The sequence below is a fragment of the Seriola dumerili genome, unplaced genomic scaffold, assembly GCF_002260705.1.
Source record: "Seriola dumerili isolate Sdu_G_001 unplaced genomic scaffold, Sdu_1.0 BDQW01000079.1, whole genome shotgun sequence".
Lineage (NCBI taxonomy): Eukaryota > Metazoa > Chordata > Actinopteri > Carangiformes > Carangidae > Seriola > Seriola dumerili.
Window position 1 is genome coordinate 63,846 of NW_019174334.1, and position 20,451 is coordinate 84,296.

At 42.0% G+C, this 20,451-nt stretch overlaps 1 protein-coding gene across 1 annotated transcript in view; it reads right to left on the reverse strand.

The window, feature by feature from the left end:
- Window positions 1-20,451, reverse strand: part of LOC111221027 (semaphorin-5A-like) — a 149,179-nt gene that overhangs the window by 58,839 nt on the left and 69,889 nt on the right. Inside the window, exons 5-6 of the mRNA XM_022744349.1 lie at window positions 6,484-6,546; window positions 2,759-2,857 (exon numbers count right to left, since the gene is read on the reverse strand). Coding sequence (XP_022600070.1) covers window positions 2,759-2,857; window positions 6,484-6,546 — 162 coding nt within the window. The remainder of the gene's footprint in view (window positions 1-2,758; window positions 2,858-6,483; window positions 6,547-20,451) is intronic.

Genomic DNA, 20,451 nt, shown 5'->3' on the forward strand with positions numbered 1-20,451 from the left:
CAATTTTTCCACCTCAGCTAACTGGGTTTTTGTTTTTTGTTTTTTTGTTTTTTTTTGCGCAAATTGAAAATGCACATAAAAGCAGGTTGATGGAAATAAATGAATAAGGTCGCTTTTCCAAAACTCAGACTTAAAGAAAACTTGGCCACTCACTGGAATAATTTACTGACGACATTTCAAATGAGTCACACGTAGACTTTATTCTGACAGGTACAGGATTTGTATAGTTTGCTGTGACAGGAATAGAATGGGGAAAATGCATTGATCTGTGCTGTGTTTGTAGGCTGGGTAGTCAGTGGGCATGTGATTGCAATGTGTATGCTGCAGTACTGACTATTACCCAGTAATGAAACTAAACTATGCTTTCACATAATTGCTTCTTCAAAATATAAGACAGTCTTAGACAGAGACATCAGTTAATGACTTATCATTACAACTACGGTCTCCTCCCCAAAAAACTTTTCTCATCACAATTATCCTTATCATTATCATCATCGTGGTCCTCTTCGGTAACAAATGGCTCAAAGTCAGAGAAACTAACAGCTGTTTAATCTATAACCTCCGAGCACTTATTAAACTAATAGAATATTCTACTCCCTCTCTGTTCATCCATCACAGCCGATTGTAAATCTGTCAGAACGTGATTCTACTGCTGTTGCTGTGGCCAAACAGTGTTTCACATTAACGGACGTTCAGTGGGTAAATATGACAGCGTCTGATGAAATACTGCTATAATAATGTCATGACATTTCAACTATATGTATTTCCAAAGTGGTAAACAGTCATTATGAGCCTTTGACCTTTGGATGCAGTGTTTTTTTTTTGACAAAAACAAATGTCATCATATTAGTAAACTCCTGCTTCCTCCTCCTCTGATATCCCACAGTACGCAGCACAGGTATTTGATATGGCCCGATCACTGTTCTGTGGTAAGCACAGTTCTCTGACATTTTAAATGTTGGTCTAAACTTAACTTCAGCGGGCACTAGTCACCAACAATAGAGTGTAAAAACCTTTCTTAGCTGGTGTTTGGTTTTTAGCACTATATTACTTTTATAAAAGAAGTGAAAGAGTAGCTGCAATTTCCAAACCGGTGGTTGATTTTACAGAAAATCTTGCCCTCACTGTGTCAAGAGCTTGCTGAAACACAACAGCAGCTCACGCTGAAAAGTCTGACTAAATATATCTTTAAAACATGGGATTAGGAGCTGCAGGGAATTTGTAGAAACCAGAGCGAGAGAAGTGAAAATACAAGACTACATGATTTGATACAATAAAATAGAAGCAAAATAATTGCAATGACTCACAAAGAAGGGCAAAGCTGCACAGATGAGACAAGGAATGTGTTTACTTGTAGGCCGACGATAACAATGATTATCAGGAGTAATGAGCTTAAGGCAATGTTTTGATTGCGGCGTTTAACAAGATTGAAGAAACATGACTTCTTAAATAAGCAAGCTTAATAAGATTCATCTTATAATTAGTCTACCTGACTGCACACCAGGAGGCAAGAACAGTTACGAGAGCTTATACAATAAATTCAGTGATATCAAGATCACGACTCAATCACACCTTGATTAAATGTGTTGATCAACCTTGCCCTTTCCTTCTGACATTGCCACTTCAATCAATAACAGTTCAGTCTTCATATTTGCAGTGTTATCAGATTTATCCTGCGTGAAATATCACTGTAATTCAAGTATAATGACTTTTTTTTTTTATTTTTTTTTTTATTCTTAAGTGTGTTTCTAATAAGTGCTCTATTATAAATTTTCAGTAAACACTGACGAAGCCACTACAGCTGCTGTCAACTTCCATATTGCACAGCAGCATGAGAGGGAAATTAGTGGGACCGCTACAAGCTACCGGGGAAAGGGTCACGTCACTGACAAACAAACAAAAAGGCCTTTCTAGCTTGTCTAAATGAGCTGCAAGAAGTTCAAAATTTAAGTTGTAAAAATCAAAAAAACAACAACAAACAACAACACTGCTGAAAAAGTAGTAAAGCTCTCTACACCAAGGGAAAACACTTGTCACTTGATGTTTCATTTTACTTTGACAAAGCAGTAGGCTGCGATTTGAGTGTAATCAACGCTGAAAACCTGTCTGCAATTTTTTTTTTCTCCGAATTTTTCCTTCAAATTCTGTAAAGCAATACTATAACTTTGGCTTAAACACTTACTGTGGCTACAAGTGACCATACAGATAAGGGTATTCAAGTATTCAAGCAAAACCTGAGCGTATTGAACTGAGAAAGGTTGTGTTTTATTGCTCCGAAATTTACAGTCTCATTTGTAAGAAGGAAGAATGTGTTCTGTTTTTAAAATTAAGCCACTTCAGTGTGTAAAGAGGAAGAGGAATCAGGAGGACACAGCTCTAGTAGAAAGAATAATAATAAAAAAAAAAATGTTTTCTTCTAAAATATGTTAATTTTAGCTTAAAAAACTAATAAAACAACATTGTCAAACTCACAGCCAGTGTGGTTTGGTTTACATTGCAGGAGCATAGCCTACATAACTGGCAGCTAGCAGGTTAGCTTGCTATCTGGACCTCACAGGTTGCAAGTAGCGTTCAAAACGACTTGCTGTCTTAACTTGGATCAAGACAATCAGGCAAGGGGGCTCACAGGGTAATTTAAAAGTAGTAACGGTTGCCTTGACTGCATTGAGAATCATTTTTCTTCGTGTGAAACTCATCAAACAAAGGAAACACGGATAGAACAGAGGATGCAAAAAAGAAAGTTGGCTGTTGTTCATACCGTTCGGTTGGTGCAGATGGGTGTGAAGGCGTTGGTTCCACAGGTAAACAGCCTGTTCCCATTCACCAGCAGCACCCTGATGTAGTTCTGGCATTCCTCCTGTGGAAATACACCAGCAAACACACATATCACAGTTAGCAGTTAGCAGCGGCACCATTATCTATCTATTGACAAGCAGCAGCATTAGGCAGAGGGACAAAATTACACTTTATGCCAATAAATGAGACAAACACCTGCAACCACGGGAGGGCTACTCTAAAACGTGGCCAAGCTTGACAGAGTCAAATCAAGGCTAATGCCCATACGGCTTAGCCATGTCACATCTTAATTCAACAGGGACCAGATTTGGAGAGGGATCTAAATGAGGTGGAGAACAGATAAATGCAGCAGGCGTGGGAGAGGACCCATCAGGATTAGTTTAGAAAATTGCTTTGGCTTTGTTGACTGGTCAAAAAGTAAAATGAAAGTGTAGCCCTCCTTCATTCAATCATGTTTCTTTTTAAACCTGCTCTCTACATTAATCAATTCAAACCACTTTTCTCTATATTATGGTGAAGTGCATGCTCACCATTCCTTTCTTGGTGCACTCCTCCTTTGAGGTTTTGGCTTGGGTTTCTAGCAAACCACTCAGCACTTGGTTAAAAAGCGCCAGACAAATAAAGTGGGGCTGATGAAGGGAATGACTGATCGAATGATTGATTGCCGTTGAACGTCGTGAACTCCCAACATCGCCGTCAGGCTTTCATGCAGGTTTGGTGGGGATTTCCATCAACAAAAACTCATAGTAAATGTAACAACAGTCAGTATTCATGTCAGAGAGCAACATTTGTTTTTGTCCTAGGACAAAGTAATAAACTTTGGGTCCCCGTCATCTGAAAGGGGCCATGGCTGGGTTGACGAGGAGGCCCTCGTAGAAATTTAAAGCCTTGTAAATCTGCTATTGTCTGAGCCACTCGAGGTGCCCAGGGCGACCCCCCCCCCCCACACCCATCATCCCCCACCCCCACTCTCAGGGGTCTGATTTAGGAGTGGAGGGCACCGCAGGAGAGATGGAGGGAGGAAAGAAGGGTAGGTCTTTTATTTCCCCCTATCAAGATGGAGGTTGACTCATAAAACAACTTGTTTCCTGGTGCTAAGCACAGCCTAAGCGTGTGTGTGTGTGTGTGTGTGTGTGTGTGTTTATATGTATGCCTGTTCAAAACAGATGACACGTGAGTGTGTGTGTAGTTATACTTGTTATGTATGCCTATATATCTGTGCTATTTGTACAGCTCATTATGTGCTGTATGCTTGTGTGTGTGTATGTGTGTGCGTGCGCTGGGTGCAGGAGTTGGGGTCTGTTGTGAAGGGGTCTGCATAATTCACTTCTCTGCAGTTTGTTTGTACGGTAAATAACTGCATATTTAATATTTGCCCAGCCTCACAGTCTTGACTTGTTTATGAAAACTTCCTGACAAATGTTCCACATCCATACTGTAATACAGAGCCTGTTATACTTGGCTCTCGCATTATAAAACAAAGCAGAGGCAGCAATCAAGTCCTGTCAAGTCAATTTAACTCGCCTTTCTTCTCCTGGTTTGAATAAATCAAATGCGCAGGAGAAGAGCAGATGCGTACATTAGGAAAAAAAAAAATACAATCACTTGTAAATACACTCAAAGCAGAGGTAAGGTATCTGTGTAATAGCTTAAGCGATGGTATATTGCTCCGCGCCGAGCTAGGTAATAAACCATCGAAAGTCCTGTCAACTGCAGGAAAATGAAGTCTTTTAATGCTACTCTTAGTGAACAGGAGCTGATCCTCAGAAGGGAACGGTAAGCAAAACAATTCGACTCCACCAGACAGTAGCGACTCTCAAGGACTGAGGTAGCTTTGGTCTGTAATTCACAACAGCTATCTTGTGCTGGCCAGCCCGTGTATGCCTATTATGGGTCCCTAACCACCTTTCACAGGGGGATAAATACACAGTGGCGCGCACACACACACACACACACACACACACACACACACACACAGTGATTAGGGCTGGGCAGTTCACCTACAAGTCAAGTTCAGCTCTAAACCAGCTGTTTGGTAGGAAGACCATGCCAGCAAACCACATACAAAAACATACACTTCAGTTCAAAAAGTAACTGCAAAAACAATAGGAACTCCCTTTATGCAACGTCTATAAATAAGAGTTAAGGTGTGGTTGAGAATATTTTTACTTCACAAAAAGGTAATTTAAATCCTCTTTGAGGTCAATCCCATATACAAAGCTGGGATTCCAAGTGAGTCTATATGTTAAGTCAGAATAAAGAGCTCCAAGTAGCTTTCAGGCTTCATTGTGTTTTTATGATAACTTTACATTTTTTAATTTCAGTGAGCTCTCGGGAGCTGATTCAACACTGCCTGTAAAAATGAAGAAAGATCCGTGACTTCTGTCTTTGGAAGTTTTAATTTTCTTTTTTAGCCATAACTATGATGCAGCACTGATGCGCTGGTGGGAAAGTCCCAAAGTTCCACTGGTAAACAGCATTTATCCGTGTGTTATTTCTGAAGATAAACCAAAGCCACAAGAAGATACTGAACAATCATCAGCTGTTTTGGAGGTCATGGTGGAGATTATAGTCGTTTAAATTACTGTTATCAACCAACAAAGCGAAACTCCATCAATTTTACACATTGATATCAGTTTATTAGTCGTCTCCTGGGGCTCTGGAGGGCACTTAAGCCTGAGAAAATAACCCTTGTGATGTCATCAGGGTATTCTTGGGTTAAGCATGGACATTTTTAGCTAACATGGCTCGAGGGAAGGGAGAGCCACCACCGGACCTAAATACAGTCTCAAAGGTCCCGTTCACACCTGGTATTAACAAATCCGTCCCGGGTGATTTGATCACAAGTGGACAGCTGTAAGTACAGGTGTGAACGCACCCAAGACGCTTTGAAGACGCATTTGAGATCCGATCACACATTCGCGGCCAAGAATGTGTCCACATTCTTATAGCAGTGTGAACACAAATGCGTCTTGGGTCACACTGAAGAACCTCTACTGACATCCTCTACCACATTCTGATTAGTCCCACCACAGTTTCATAATGAACCGAAAGTATTTTACTATTTCAAATGGATAAAACCTCATTTCAGTGTAGAATTGTGTGCAGCCCCTCTGTGCCCTGCCCCCGTCTCCCTCTCTCTCTCTCTCTCTCTCTCTCTCTCTCTCTGTCTGTCTCTCACTCACCCACAGATACACACAAGCACACTGACAATTGACCCGTCTGTCGGATTGGCTAAAAACAACAACTCATACCTGGTTATTTGCATATAAATCGGGCAAGTGAGATCCAATCACAAGTGGTCACTCGAGAAACAAGTGGAGACGCATTTTATGGGAATGGCAGGTCTGAACAGGGCCAAAGAGCCACTAACATGGCTGTAGATTCTTGCATTACAAACAGGGTGTGAAGACTGAAATATGTTGACATTTAGCAGTCATAATGAAGAGATGTTATCGAGCCGCATCTCTCACAAAATGTAATGAAATGCCAAATTCTTGGAATACCGCTTTAACTGAGTTCATTAAAACCAGAGGACAAGCTGTGTGTGTGTGTGTGTTTTTTTGTTTTTGTTTTTTTTTTACAAAACCATAACTGAAACTTGTTTTTCTCAACACAGTGACAAGTGTCTGCTAAAGCAATATAATGCTGTGACATTTCAAACTCTCAGGCATCACTTAAACTCACCTCAGATTTTCCACGGCTGAAGCAGGCTCCCTTGGTGAACTCATCACAGTGCCACTCAGCCTCCTGCAGAGAGGGAAAAAGAGAGAGAGAGAGAGAGAGAGAGAGAGAAAAGCAGTGTAAGGTACCCAATAAACCATCAGGAAGAAGCAAACATCACAAACATTTGGTGCCATGTCACCACGAACCACTTTGAAAACCACTCAGGGAACCCAAGCAAAACGATGCCTGGCTTTCAACTGTGGCAAAAATTCCCACCTTTCTGAAGTCGACGTGATGTGTGGGGACTTCGCCTGAGATAGCCCGGCAATAAAAATGCCACGGCAGACATGCAAACACAGTTAGAAAAGAAAAGCCATAACTGCGACGAGCTTGAGACGCTGGCGGCAGCACACATTTCTGGGTGCCGACTATTCTTTGACGTGGGTGGGAGGAATGTCTTAAGACAGAAGCGAACAGTTAATTAATTTGACATTGCATCTTTACTGTATTCTTAGTCTTATACGCACTCACACACGCACACTTACAGTACATGGAAGTTTATAAGCCATGTTAAATACAGACACAGAATCCAATTAAGGTGCATACCAAGCAGAGACCTCAAGAAACGAGAGGCAGGGGCAAATGCCAATTTGATTTATGTGTGAGGGAAAAGGAGGGATCCGCAGACATAACAGGCGAGTCCCTGGAGTAGGATGTCAACGTAATTTACATGTGAGGAAGAAACAGAGGGACGTCTTTTACATTTTTACTACAGGAGGGAGAGTAAGATAAAACCTTGTCTCGTCTCATCCTAGGGTGAAGAAACCAGCATGCTCCAGTTTCTGCCGTTTAATTTCAGCGTGACCTGCGGGGAGGGTGGGGACGGGAAGGGGGTTCCTCATTGATAAAACTTCTATTTATGAAATGAGAGTTGGCCTCTTGACAGCACCGGGCCACTAAGACACCCTCGCTTGTGACAGGCAGAATTAGCCGTCACTCCCACCAGCTCTGTATGACTAGCGGAGAGAGGAATACTTAACAGAAAAATTGGCGGCTGCAATAATACGCTTAACGCCAAGTGACGAAAAGTCGCCAAAAGTAAAAACTATCCAACTTCTTTTCTTGTCAGACAGATACGACTTTCCGGCAGTAATAACCTGGCGAGCGGCCAGAGGCGCAGAACTTCTCTCTGTGGGAATATAGTAAATATCGCTAACTGAATGAGAATATTAGATTTCACCTTAGTATCAGGATTGTTTTATGCCAGGACAAGAGGGGGAAAGAAAGCTGAACCCCCCTCTGCACTTGGGAGAACTTCTTTCATTTCCTTTTTGAGAAGGCTCTGGGAGTTTCCTCTGTGTGTTTTATGACAAGGCCTTAGCTTTTCGCCTCAGTTGCCTTTCTACTGGGAAGCATAGAAACACCCATGTGTACACACTCACACATAAATGCACACATTGGCAGTAACAGGACAGAGCTTAGAGAGAAGAGAGAGCTGAGGGTGTGTGGTACTATTCAGGGAGGATAAGATATGGCGTATTAATGGGAGCTGGATTCTCTCTCTCTCTCTCTCTGTGTGTTGGTGTGTGTGTGTGTGTGTCAGATCGCATTCCAGGGCAAAGCAGGCTATTCTGGGGCCATGCAGCCACCACAGACGCAAACCACACACATCACAGCACAACCTGCACACACAGCACCACCGCCGGTCCCAGCTGAATTGAATGTAGGCGTCGAAAAGTGCTTTTAACTGATCGCATGGGGGGTGGGGGTGGGGTGGGGGGGGACCTGTTAATGGCCTAAAACCTTACTCACTCATGTTCAGTGTAGAAATCAATCATAATACAATTCAAAATTACAACTCCAGATCACGTTAATGGGAGCAAAGTGGTTGCTTTTATCATTATGGGCTGATTATGTTATTTGTCATCATTCAACTTAGATTAAAGCAGATTTTCAAAATGCTACATATTCTCATTATATCGAAGAAAGTGGTGCTTGTAAGTGGGGGGATGCGCTGGCATCAATGACCACTAAAGCCACGCTATCTGCCTGCCCTGTCTCAAATGGTCCAGAGTAACAGAATCACAGCCATGCAAAGGCAAGCACCGGCGTCATTAAGAAACATTAAAAGCTCATTAAGATGCTTTTGTTCAGCCACTGTGTGCTCCATGAATCTGTCTTGAACTGAAATATGTCTGGAATTTGCTGTCGTTAAATAATCATTCTTGGCTTTATCACAGGAAGCTGCGTTACAAAAACCTATTTCTGTGGCTTTGTCACCTAGAAGAGAATGAAGCAGAGACTTGGAGCGGAAACAAAGACGGTGAGAGAATAAGAGAGGACTGAGATCACATTTAGTGAGCTACGCACGGCGGTGTCTGAAAGAAAAGAAAATATGCAGCATGGCACCGGACATGCACTGAATATTGCTGAACTAACTAACTATTTACTTTCATAGTTTTGGCATCATTTGTATCAGTTATCGTACTCACCAAATAAATGCTATGATCTGGGAGCACAGGAGCCTCTTTCTGTCATGCACCACTTTATGAAAATATAGTGGCAAATTGTACATGCAGGGACCATGTCTGAATAAGTGTCACTTTCAGGTAAAAGGAGTGACGACTGGCAATTTTACCTGGTTGAACCTATTAACGTTTCCATAACATGGCAGAACTCTGACTTGAATGCAATCATATTAACATTAAGGTGGCAGAGGGTGCAGAGAAACAGACTTAATGTGAATCCGGTTCACCTTTAATACACTTGTCTGTTAAATATCATCTTTTACGCTCAAAGAAAATACAATCAGTTTAATAAACTATGAAACTCTGAATGAGCCAATTTTACATTGTTAAGGAGATTAATCTAATGTCAGATCAGTCTATAAAAATCAATTTCTGTGACTGCCAGACTTTATAAAGCGGGCGGTAGAATCCTCTACCTAATGAATGATGAAACTGATGACAACATTTATTTTAGGATCCACTAGAGATAACTGGGGAAGGAGGGGGGCAGCTTATATTTCATGTCTGAAATCGGACAGATGATCAGACAAATGAACAAGCCAAATGTTTACCCAGGTGATCGAAACCATTTGTTTTGCAACCGCGGTTGCGGTAAGTACAGCTGTAGATCAAAGGTGAACTAAATCTTTCTAACTGTGATGAATGTTTACAACTGGCAGTGTGGATAATAATTTTACCAATGGTCTGTTTTTCAAATCATTTTGGCTAACCCGGGGTTTTGCTTGGTTGATTGTCTAATTTCTCATTTTTGTGTGGCCCGTCAGACTACGTTTGAGTGATGCTGTTGATAGTTATAATGTTGAAGTGACAGTCTTTAAGATTATCATTTCAGTAAATGCCTATAAGTCACTATCTATTGCTGAATGAGGTCACACAATAGTGATTGAGCCTATGGCCCACTGATCAAAGTATTGCAATATTTATATATTTGCAGAATTTTGAACCTGGTATCTGTGGCGGCATTCCATGGAGAAACCGCTGTAGTAAGTTGGTGCTAATGCAAACTGAAGATTTCCTATTCTGCAGCTTCACATTAAATGAATTTAACTGGAGAAGCACGAGTTGACTTTTGTTATGAAGCAGTCACAGGAAATGCGGTGTGTTTGTCAGTGAGCTTAGCGCTTACAGCTGTCGTTCATCAAAACAAGACAATCCTCATTTTTGGCATTTTTTGACAGCGGATCAGTTTGAAATATTGCAGGGAGTAATGGAACAAGAAGGGCACAGCCACAGTGAGCCAATCCCTCCAACTTCTCAGTGAGGTAATCATCTCCTTTCACTGTGCCTGCAGCCTCATGGCGTTTACAACAGAAAGTCAAATCATGGCTGCACACAGCATGATGGAAAAAAGCCAATTACTGCCTGACTTCTTTATTAAAATGATGACCGCTTGTTTTGGTGCCCCCAGAACTTTTCACATTTGCTGTTGCCACCAGTAACTACAGGTGTAGCCAAGTCAACCCAGACTGGAATCTTTAAGATCACCACTTTTAAAACCGCAAATATTAAACCCAAGTTGTAATAAAGCGGATTAGTCGTTTACGAGAAGATAAAGTGTGATTAAGATGCAAAAATTCAGAGAGAGGCAGAGGGAATTTGGCACAGTTGATAACAGTTATTTGTTGCTTCAGAGAAGCCAAAGAAAAAAATCCTGATATTTGTTGTGTTCCGTGTGTCCGCCCTCTCTGCTGTCCCCTGTAATGGGTGCAATCCTCAGAGATGAACCATTGTACTCGAGCCTCTCGTCAACCCTCACACTGAGGGGCTATTGTCACAACGAGGTGGATGTAGGAGAGATACCAAGGGAGCCAGTGGGCAGGGAGGGAGATAGGCGGTGACAGAGGAAAGGACAGAGAAGGGAAAATTAGGGACAAACAGACAGAAAAAAAACAACAAAGAGAAAACCGAGTCCAAGTTAGGAGTCAGCCAGAACAAGGGAGACAGTGTGGGCAGAGTGAAGTAGTCAGTGAGACGGAGGATGGAGTGAGGAGCTGAATTCCAAAACAGCACTGTTTCCAGACATGATATTGAATATATTTTGCATAAAGAGGGTCCAGAGAACACACTCGCTGCTGACAGCTGTCTAGCTTTGTGAAATGACTGGCTGTGTGTCTCATTACAAGGGGGGGGGGGGGGTGGCGGCTTGAGAGTGAGAGCTGGACAAATCCTGCCGGGCAAGTCTAATCTGTCTCATGAATAGCTGATAGTACCTTTTGATGTTCTGGCACAATGTTTACTATTTAGACTGATGTATGCTGAAGTAAGCTGCTGAAAGATTTACACATGAAACTGGTCTTGATGTCATGTCTGCGCACTTGTTTAAGTCACGACGCATGTCATTATAACAGCATAAAAAGATAAGTCAGTGGTCAAGTGACCCCCTGTTTTGTTTCTTACTTAAATTCTCAACTCAAATGCATAAACATGCCATCGAACTCCATGATATCACTGAGCGCGCTGGTATCTGCATCTCCAATCCCATTGATGCTTTTTATCCTTTGCATTTAAATGGCCAAGTTAGTGGGTTCTAGTAATTGAATTAGCGATGCTTCTAGAGCTATGGAGGACAGTTTCTGTTAGCTGCTGATTAGCGGGGCTAATTGTCTGTCTGACAAAGTGTAATTGCAAGAGACAGGCCCATGAAATACAACATGTGAGACTGGAGAAAGCTCCTTTGTTTTCTTTGGAGCCCCGTTCCTTCTTGACAAAGCAAAGAAAGCAAAGAACGATGGAGGCAAAATATACATCTCAACAGCATACAGTGTCTGTTGCCAAGGGGAGCTGTTATGGATAGTGTTTTCATGTGCCCAGTGCCGGCGGAGAGAGAGAGAGAGGCTGGAGTGAATATCCACTATTTTCTCCTCCTCTGGTGCTGTATTGAATGGTGAACAATGCCACTGATCCTCCTCATCCCAGTGCTTATTGACTAATGCTGGGCCACAGTGTTTCTGTTGAAACTCGGCCTCATCGCCTGTATCCTGTTTCGATTTAGCATGGAAACAGCAGGCTAATATTGGATTCTTAAAGGGGGTGTTTTTATTTCTTTCTTTCTTTCTTTCTTTCTGTCTTTCTTTGCTTAACTTTTAGTGCATTCAACCAGCTCTTGCTGTACCTGCAAATTAAACGCTTTTTGCTTTCAGGACCAGTATGGAAGTGTGTAACCTGTTATATGAGCAGGTGTGCAAGTGTAAAGATGCAGCTTAAAATGGGCAGTGGGGATCACTGTATTAGTGTATTCAGCATCATCAAAGGACATTATTTGGGAAGCTCACGGGCAGACAGAAATACAACGCTGAGAGGTACATCGAGCAGGCTTGGCCATTCATCAGCCCTGGCAACACAATGGGAAACTGAATACAATGCAAATGCAGAAGGGCCCAATTCATCAGTGCATGTCCCCTCTCCGCAGTGGGCCATGGAAGGTGGATAATCGCGATGCCAGCGTTGATTTGCCTGCCAAAGGTTGGCAGCAGCTGAGGGCAGGGGGCTGAATGAGGGACAGAGAGGGCAGAGGGACAATACTGAACAGATGTGAGATATAAAGAGGGATTCACCTGTAGATAAAGGAAGGATATTGTGCTTTGTGGATGCTGTTTCTATACCTAATTCTTTGGCAGTGGTAACTCTAAATGTCTCATTAGTTGTGCATGCTGCAAAGTAAAGTCTTTGGCTTCTTTTTCTTTTTTTGTTTTTTTGTACTTGAACTGCACAAGTTTGAAAGTGGATCAAGGAGAAGGAGGAGAAGTATCCGCCTTTTGTTCTTGACAGTGTTTTCCAGATCAGTGAGGATGAGGGTAGAGGTTGACAGGGAGAGGAAGGCCTCTTCAGGCTGTTGAGACACTGCAGAAAAAAACCCTTTAAGTACCAGATATTAACTCCAATCAAGGCCGAAGGGAGGGCTGACTCATGTGTCAAGGCCCAACACTTCCCACTCCAACCCCAAATTACCACTCAGTCTGAGTACATACTAGCGAGTTCATGTGATGCAGGGGTCCAAACTAACTTTTCCACAGGTAGGACTGGTGCAATCAACTTTCTTAGTTGGTTGCACCAGTACATTATCTGGTTACTCCTTTCTCTTTTTTTTTTTTTTTGTGAAGGAGAATTCCTCTTTCACTGTTATAGGCAGAGTTGAACTTGATGACCATTTCATTCTCCTCCGTTCACCTAACCGCAGAAAAGAGGTAGGATGGAGCTCAGTTTGTCAAGTGACACATCAATCTCTGCAGATTTTTTTCTTTCTTACTATTCTTGAACAACTCCAAAGTTTCAAGCTTAAACTGTGTTGTTCCAATGCAATGCAATGGATGGGCCACATTGCCAACAATACACACCCAGCATACCGTTCCCCTCATACTGCAACCACAGATACTGCATAAGCCATTGTTGTTGAAAGTAGTACTTTTCTTAATTTAACTTGCGCATGATCAAAAAATTATGTAAATTGGGGATCTCATGGGAACTAAGTCCACGCCAAAATTCTGAAAATGTGAAAGTAGGTGACAGAGGTGTGATTCTTTTCGGACTGATGAAGGCAGTGTAATAACCCTAAGTGTCCTCGGTCTTACGGCAAACTTGAAGAGAAGAGAAGGCAAGAACGCGGTTACACCATAACAAAGACACGAGGAAATGGCAGGCAGCAATGTGTGTGCAGCAATACGTCCGCCGCGACTTGTGGAAAAAAACTAACAACACCAAAATGTATATGTGAGAAATATTCTGTATTTGACATGATCGTCTGGGACAAAGTATGCAACACTTATCTAAGCAGCTCAAGACAGACATCCCAGATCTGTACACAGAATTCAGCTGAGTGAGTTAAATCTATATTAACATGTCCGTCAACATTTTCATATCTGAATGTTACAGTTATTTTTTGTGATTGCAACGGCTGGCATCTGCTGTAAGTGGTTGCGCACCCACACAGCGTTCGCGAAAGGCTAAACGTATAGCTCGTCCAGGAGCTAACACTAGCGTCGGCTTCATACACGAGCCGCGGTGCTCAAAACGTTATGTAGGAGCCTGCCGTCATCAGAACCGTTCGTCTGTCATAATTATAACACTGACTTCTCAGTTTGTCGAGGCATGTGTACGTATATGTGGTTGGGACACGTACATGTGCAAAGTGTGTTAGACACCTGTGGTGCTGCTGCAGCCCTCTGTTGTTTTTACTGTTTCATGCTGTGGTTATGAATTTGGTCATCGAGAACCGTGGAATTTCATCGGTATTAGGGTGTCGACTTTCTGGTATTGTGAAATCCCAAAGTGAAAATATCATAAGCAGCCACTTTGGTCGCAGTCTGCGAAGCCGCCCGATGTATATTTTGTGAATTCTAGCTTATACTCTGATTTAATGATTGTTAAAGTGTCACCCTGTTGTGTAACATGTTCCCAGATTAAATCCTTTTTCTTTTTCCAGGACATGTTAAAGAACCAAATCTGAAGGGTGGGCCTTGAAAGACACAATGGGCATAAAAGTCACAGATCCTTAATAAATTTTTTTTTTCTTAACAAAGTTCCCTCTTTCCTCTCCAACTTGGTGATGTTCTATTTCTATTTTCTTTTGTTCCTCCAAGCAAAGGAAGGCATTTAATGAGGAGAGATTACTGTTGATGTGGCTCAAGGCGCTCTTATCGACCTCTGAGTAATCAACTCGATATGAGTGGGTTAAAGGCCAGGTGCCATGTTATATGCTACCACTCAAGTGTCACTAACTCTCTAAATTCCCTTCCATCTACGACAGTAAAGACTACAGGAATTCAGAGGTTTACTTACTGCTTGCGCGAAATGCTTGAAAATAACCCCTTATACTACAACCGAGAAGCAGGAGAAGTGGGTCGGATTGCATGCAATGCGGCAGAACGATCCTATGTCTATTTTTTTTTTCATTTGTTTTTAATGAACTGTACAGTATTCAGAATGAGATCAGCCCGTCATCGTATCAAATGGTAATTACATCCACACTCTTAGCGCATTATCGGCTGTTTTGTATACAATAGCGCGCGGCGTCTAAGCCTTGTGCTGTGGTCAAGCCATAACACAACCTCCCTCTTAGCGCTGCAGCCATGCAAGAGAACAACATGATCGGCATTATCTGACCAGGGCTGTTGCATGGGGATCGGTGAAATCAAAAGACAAGCGTAAGGTGTAGCTTTTTATGCTTGTTTTTCTTCCGCAGGACAAAAAAAAGAAAACACAAAAAAGAAAAAAAAAGGAAACCTCAAAATTGCCGCAAACCTTCCCTTTTTTTTGAAAAAAACATTTTTTGGTGCACCGGAAACCTAAAACACACTGGACTACTAATGAACAGTTTTGCGCTCAATATCTTTCTTTGTTCGCGTCTGGTGGCGCTCTCCAACAAGTCCTTCATATCCACATAAGAATGACAAATAATGTTAACCTCAGCCACAGAGGCACCAGATCTCTGTGCAATTAATCTCCTGTTTTTATGTCAGGCTGAAAAAGAAAGGACAAGGCAAGAAAGGAGTTTCAAAGGGAGTTGAATGGAAGAATAGCACTTGTGCTCTCTTCAAAATTCAGCAGTTGAAACTTAGCCTTCCCTTTTGACTCATAGATCGGTCCAGTCAAAATGCAAAGCAGGGGATAGTGCACAGGTCAGCTTAAATATGGCCCCTAGGGCCTTGCAAGGGATTACCGACGTTCCTATTTCTCTCAAGAGAAGACGTCTTGGAGATGAGGGGTTGATTGGGTTTGGTGGGATTACTCGCTGATTCTGGCACGCAGCACCGATGCGCAGGATGAATTATAAGAAGATGAAGGGGTGATTGAGTGGCGCGGATGGCAAAGAGCAATCTTTAAAAAAGCATTTCTGTTGTCCAGCGAGCGCCAAACAAGGCTGGCTCTGCATGAAGTCCGTCATCTCTCTCCGGGGGGGTTTCTCTGCTTCTTCCCTCTGTGTGAGTGTTAGTGTGCTTTCTCTCACATGTCACCCATGAATCCTTTGAGTGTGTCGCCCCTCTCGCTCCATCCTATGCAACAAATTCATGGGGAGATGTACGTAGTCGCCACAAGGAGTCGCGTTGTTCTCGTTTTTGGTTCGTCTGACATTCTTTTTCCTCAATTTTCCCTTTCAAGGCCGATTTATATTCAACTACCTTTGGGCTCCCCTCTCATTTTGCCTTTTTTCCGATCCAGTCATTCTCACTTCCACCCTGTTTCTCTATCTCTCCCTCCTCATCCTCTCCCCTGGTTTTCCCAGATAGTGTAAAATGCTAACATCAGAAGTGTCTAACCATCAAAGAAGTCTTGCGTGGCAACTACCTGTAGAAATAAAACCTAATGTGTCAAATGTTTGTATGATCTTAACACAGTCGGTTGCAAAATGCTTAACTCTGCAGGGGGGATGTGGGCTAATTCAATAAGTAAAAAAAAAAAAAAAAGAAAGAAGAAAAAATGAGACGGTGCAGAAAAAAAATTAAACGACAGACATTTGGGATAGATTGAAAGGGATAATGGCTATCTAAGAGTTTACTGCTATTCATAGTGCATCTTTGGTGAAAACTTTACAACATGTCATCACAGGCAGAAGAATCCCTAGAGTTAGCATGCTTTTAATTTCGCTTGTTTTCTCTCCGTCTGTGTTGGGGGGAACTTTTTGACCTTCCTACCTTGAAAGAACCCAAAATGGGACATCATATTGAAAGAAAATTGCACAAGGCGTTTAATACCCTGGGAAAAGTAAGAACAGAGAATAGCTGTGGAGTATGTCATATACTTGTTTCCAAATTGGATTTAAAATCACGGAGGGTAATTAATACTGACTAGACTTTATATCAACACAGCTTTCCCTCCTCCGTGTATTAACCTACTGTCAGTCCACCGATGGGAAGTTGTTGTGACATGTGAAATGCTAAACCTGTTTTTAACTGTAACAGTTTATAGTTGCAGGAAGCCTGGCAGCAGCGTTCTACGACTACAAGCGCCGTATTTTTTTTTTTTTTTTGGGAGACAGGCGGCGTCTGATGCACCGTGCAATGTGGTGTGACTGTAAGAGCGATGCGCATATTCACCCAGGAAAAAAAGTGGGTGAGTCCAGCCTGCGGGTGAAATCAGAAAGACAGACCGAGGGAGCACCTCACCTGGATCAGTGTCAAGTTCTTCCAGAATTGAGCTGAAAGAAGGCTGATTTCTTGTAAAGAAGAAGGAAACATGTCTAGCTCATGGACCAATTTCTGGCAAATAGACAAAGAAGCTTTGTGGATCTTAAAAAGCATACTCGTGTGCAAAGGTCCTTTCATCATCTTCACTCTCTCCTAGCTGTTAGAAGTCTCCCGTACAAAGCAGCTCCACCAGGTGAGCGCTGGGAGTTAAAATGCTTTTGAGGCATGTCGTCCAACTTAAAGAGATACCCTATTGTTTACTGCTCTCACAAGTGATTGAATGCAAATTACTTTTTTGAGACTACATGGGCGCTTTTAAAATAACGATCTGAATCAATGCATACAGAATAAAAACAGCAAGAACCCCCAGTTTTGTTGTTCATTTTCAATACTTGTCGTCTACATTCAGCCTTCCATATCCAATTTTTGACATTGGGTAAGAATAGATAAAAATCTATGCGCAGTACGACCACACAGAAACGCGTGGTAATATCCAGACTAGTAAAAGTATGCTTAATTGAGTTTCTACGCTTTAAAACTGCTGCAACCTGAAGCTGTATAACGTTTAAATTAAGCTTTCTGTTTGGTGGCATGAGGAGTTGTAAGAGTTAAGTCGTGGGGACCAAATTCAGTGGATGGTTGGATTCCACTACTGCAAAGCAAATGCCGGACCGGCTAGGTTTCTCCAAACCATAATTAGGAGACAAGAAGACCTTGATAAAAGGAAAGCTACGTGCAAAAGGTTTTATGTCCCTATCTCCTGTTTTCTGTGTGTGAGAAAGAGTAGACAGACTGACAGAAAATCAAGCAGCCTGGCGGTGAAACTCTTTCTGCTAATAGTGCATTATCCTGCCTTGCCTGAAGCTTTTCAAAAATTGGCAAAGGTGCAAACAAAACTGTTTTATTGTATTTCCACTTTTCAAGATACCATTATGTACTAATGAATGCCCTCTCCAGAGGAATATTACTTGTGTATTGACTAACAATGGTCAGGCTGTCTCTAAATCCATTATGTACCATTACTCAGAATGAGATCACCATGAAACCTGACAATTAGGATAATAAGCATTATTCAATTGTGTTTTTTCAGTTTGAGACTTCTGTATTTTCCATACTTTGCAGTTTTTGTTCTATGGGCCATCATGAAACGAAATTGTCCCATGCCACCAAACCGCCCTTAAACATTTCTAAATTTGCAAATTTCACAGTAAAAAACCATTTTAGAGACATCTTTAAAGAAAGTAGTGAATAGCTTCCAACAATACCCATAATGTGCGCTTTATTTTCACATTAACAAAGAGCAACAATGTTTTTTTCATTAAGTAGGATATCTCATTAAAGTTTAAAATCTTCAGCATGTTCTCAACACACACACACACACACACACACACACATTGGTACACACATTACACATAACAATGCAACACTTCTGCAGAGATCCATCAATCTCCTGAAGAGTGGCTATCAGCCAGGTCTCAGTAGCGACCGCGGCCCCCTTGTTTTTACTGTATCGATATTTCACAATCGATCGCTTTCTTGTCCTTCCATTTATCACTTCCATACTTCCAACCACCTGCAAGCCATTCATCCGCCACATCACCTTCACAGCTAGACACTCATGAGACATCAGAGTTGGCCGTGAGAATTCAACCTAAATTTTTGATCTTTTGAGTGCCGCAAATACCATGTGTTGATAGGACCTGGCTAATATAAGACATGGTCACAAAACATTGTGTACCTGTAATAATATAATATAATATAACATAATATAAATAGTGCTATTAAATTCTGAGGGAATTTACTCACCTTTACTGACGCTTTGCTCTAAATCTGTCCCACACACAACTTTTTCTGATTAGCCTTTCCATCTGTCCCCTGGCAGTGCATTAGTAAATTCCCCTGGCTCACTCTGTCTCTGTTGTTTTGCTGCTTCCTTCCTGCCGTTATCTCCTGTTCATGGTTGTAGTGAGTGTTTCTTTCTATTGACAATAAAGCCATTAAGAGAAGTGCAGAACACACTTCATTGAAAATCAGCCAGAGACTCACACAGCATGCACGTAATGCACCTGTTCCTCACACACAACATGCACGGACACACACAATCTTTAAAAGAACACATACATGGAGGACTTAGCACTACTAAATGTTAAATTGCGGCCAATCCCATCCAATTCGGTGTCTCCGTTCACGAGAAACTGTGACTGGACTGTGTATGAAAACACACACACACACAGCACAACACCAAAAACAACCAAACCAAAACAAAAATCCACACAACACACACAATACACACACACACTTGCTGCACTTGACAAAGACAATGGGAAGTGAAAACAATCTCCAAGCCATTTCTCTCTGGCTTTTGAGGATAGCTTAGGAAAAGTGATCGTTACTTCACGGCGATGCAACAACAAACAGAAGAGAAAAAAAAAAAGGAGAAAGAAAGACAAAGACAATGAAAGGACCAGACAACAAAAGAAGGAAACAGGAGGGAAAGACAGAAGTTGCTTTCAACACGCATTTTCAATCCTTGCTTATCGGGAAACATTACCCGGAGGAGCTGTTTTGTTGGGAACGCCAACATCCAGATCAGTTGGAGTGGACAACTAAACAGACTTTTACCACTGCCAGCTCTTGTACAAGTCTGTATAATCTCCGATTGACGCCATTGTGAATACAGCAGATCAATGCCCCGGAGAATTTTTTGAGATTTTCTATATGTGAGATTGCAGAGGACCACCATTGAAAATGTGTAACTGAGAGAGAATGAGAATTCAGGAAATTTTGGTCAGTAAGGACCGACGCCAAAATCATCGAACAAATTGAAGGAATAGGCAAAAGACTAGTTGTTTATGAATGTAATCAAAAACGTGATATTAATCAGAGTGCATTTTTTGCGTTCAAATGTCTGCCTTCTGACGAACACCCCTCGCCTAAACCCGATGGAACTGGTTTCTAAAACGTCCTGACAAGTCTGACATGGACGGTCCTCTGTTGTGTACAACACGGTGAAGGGCAACTCCGGAACAATGTTCCCGACTGAGTCCCCCGACACTGTCCATGATTCATGAAGGGAAAACGGCTAGAGAGAAAGAGAAGGAACAGAAAAACAAACTCAGATTTGGTTACCTGCACCCGACGATCAGTCATTCTGGCCAGGGTCAAAGCGTCAAGCATGTGAGTAATCCACCGTGCCCTCTGCCTTGAACTGAAGATCCACGGCTCCATCTCTCCAACGACACCACAGGACACAGACGACCATGAAGACAATTAGAGTGGAGTGTTTTGACTGCAGATGACAGCTGTGCTGATGAATTAGCAGTGTTTCAACGCTGACATGA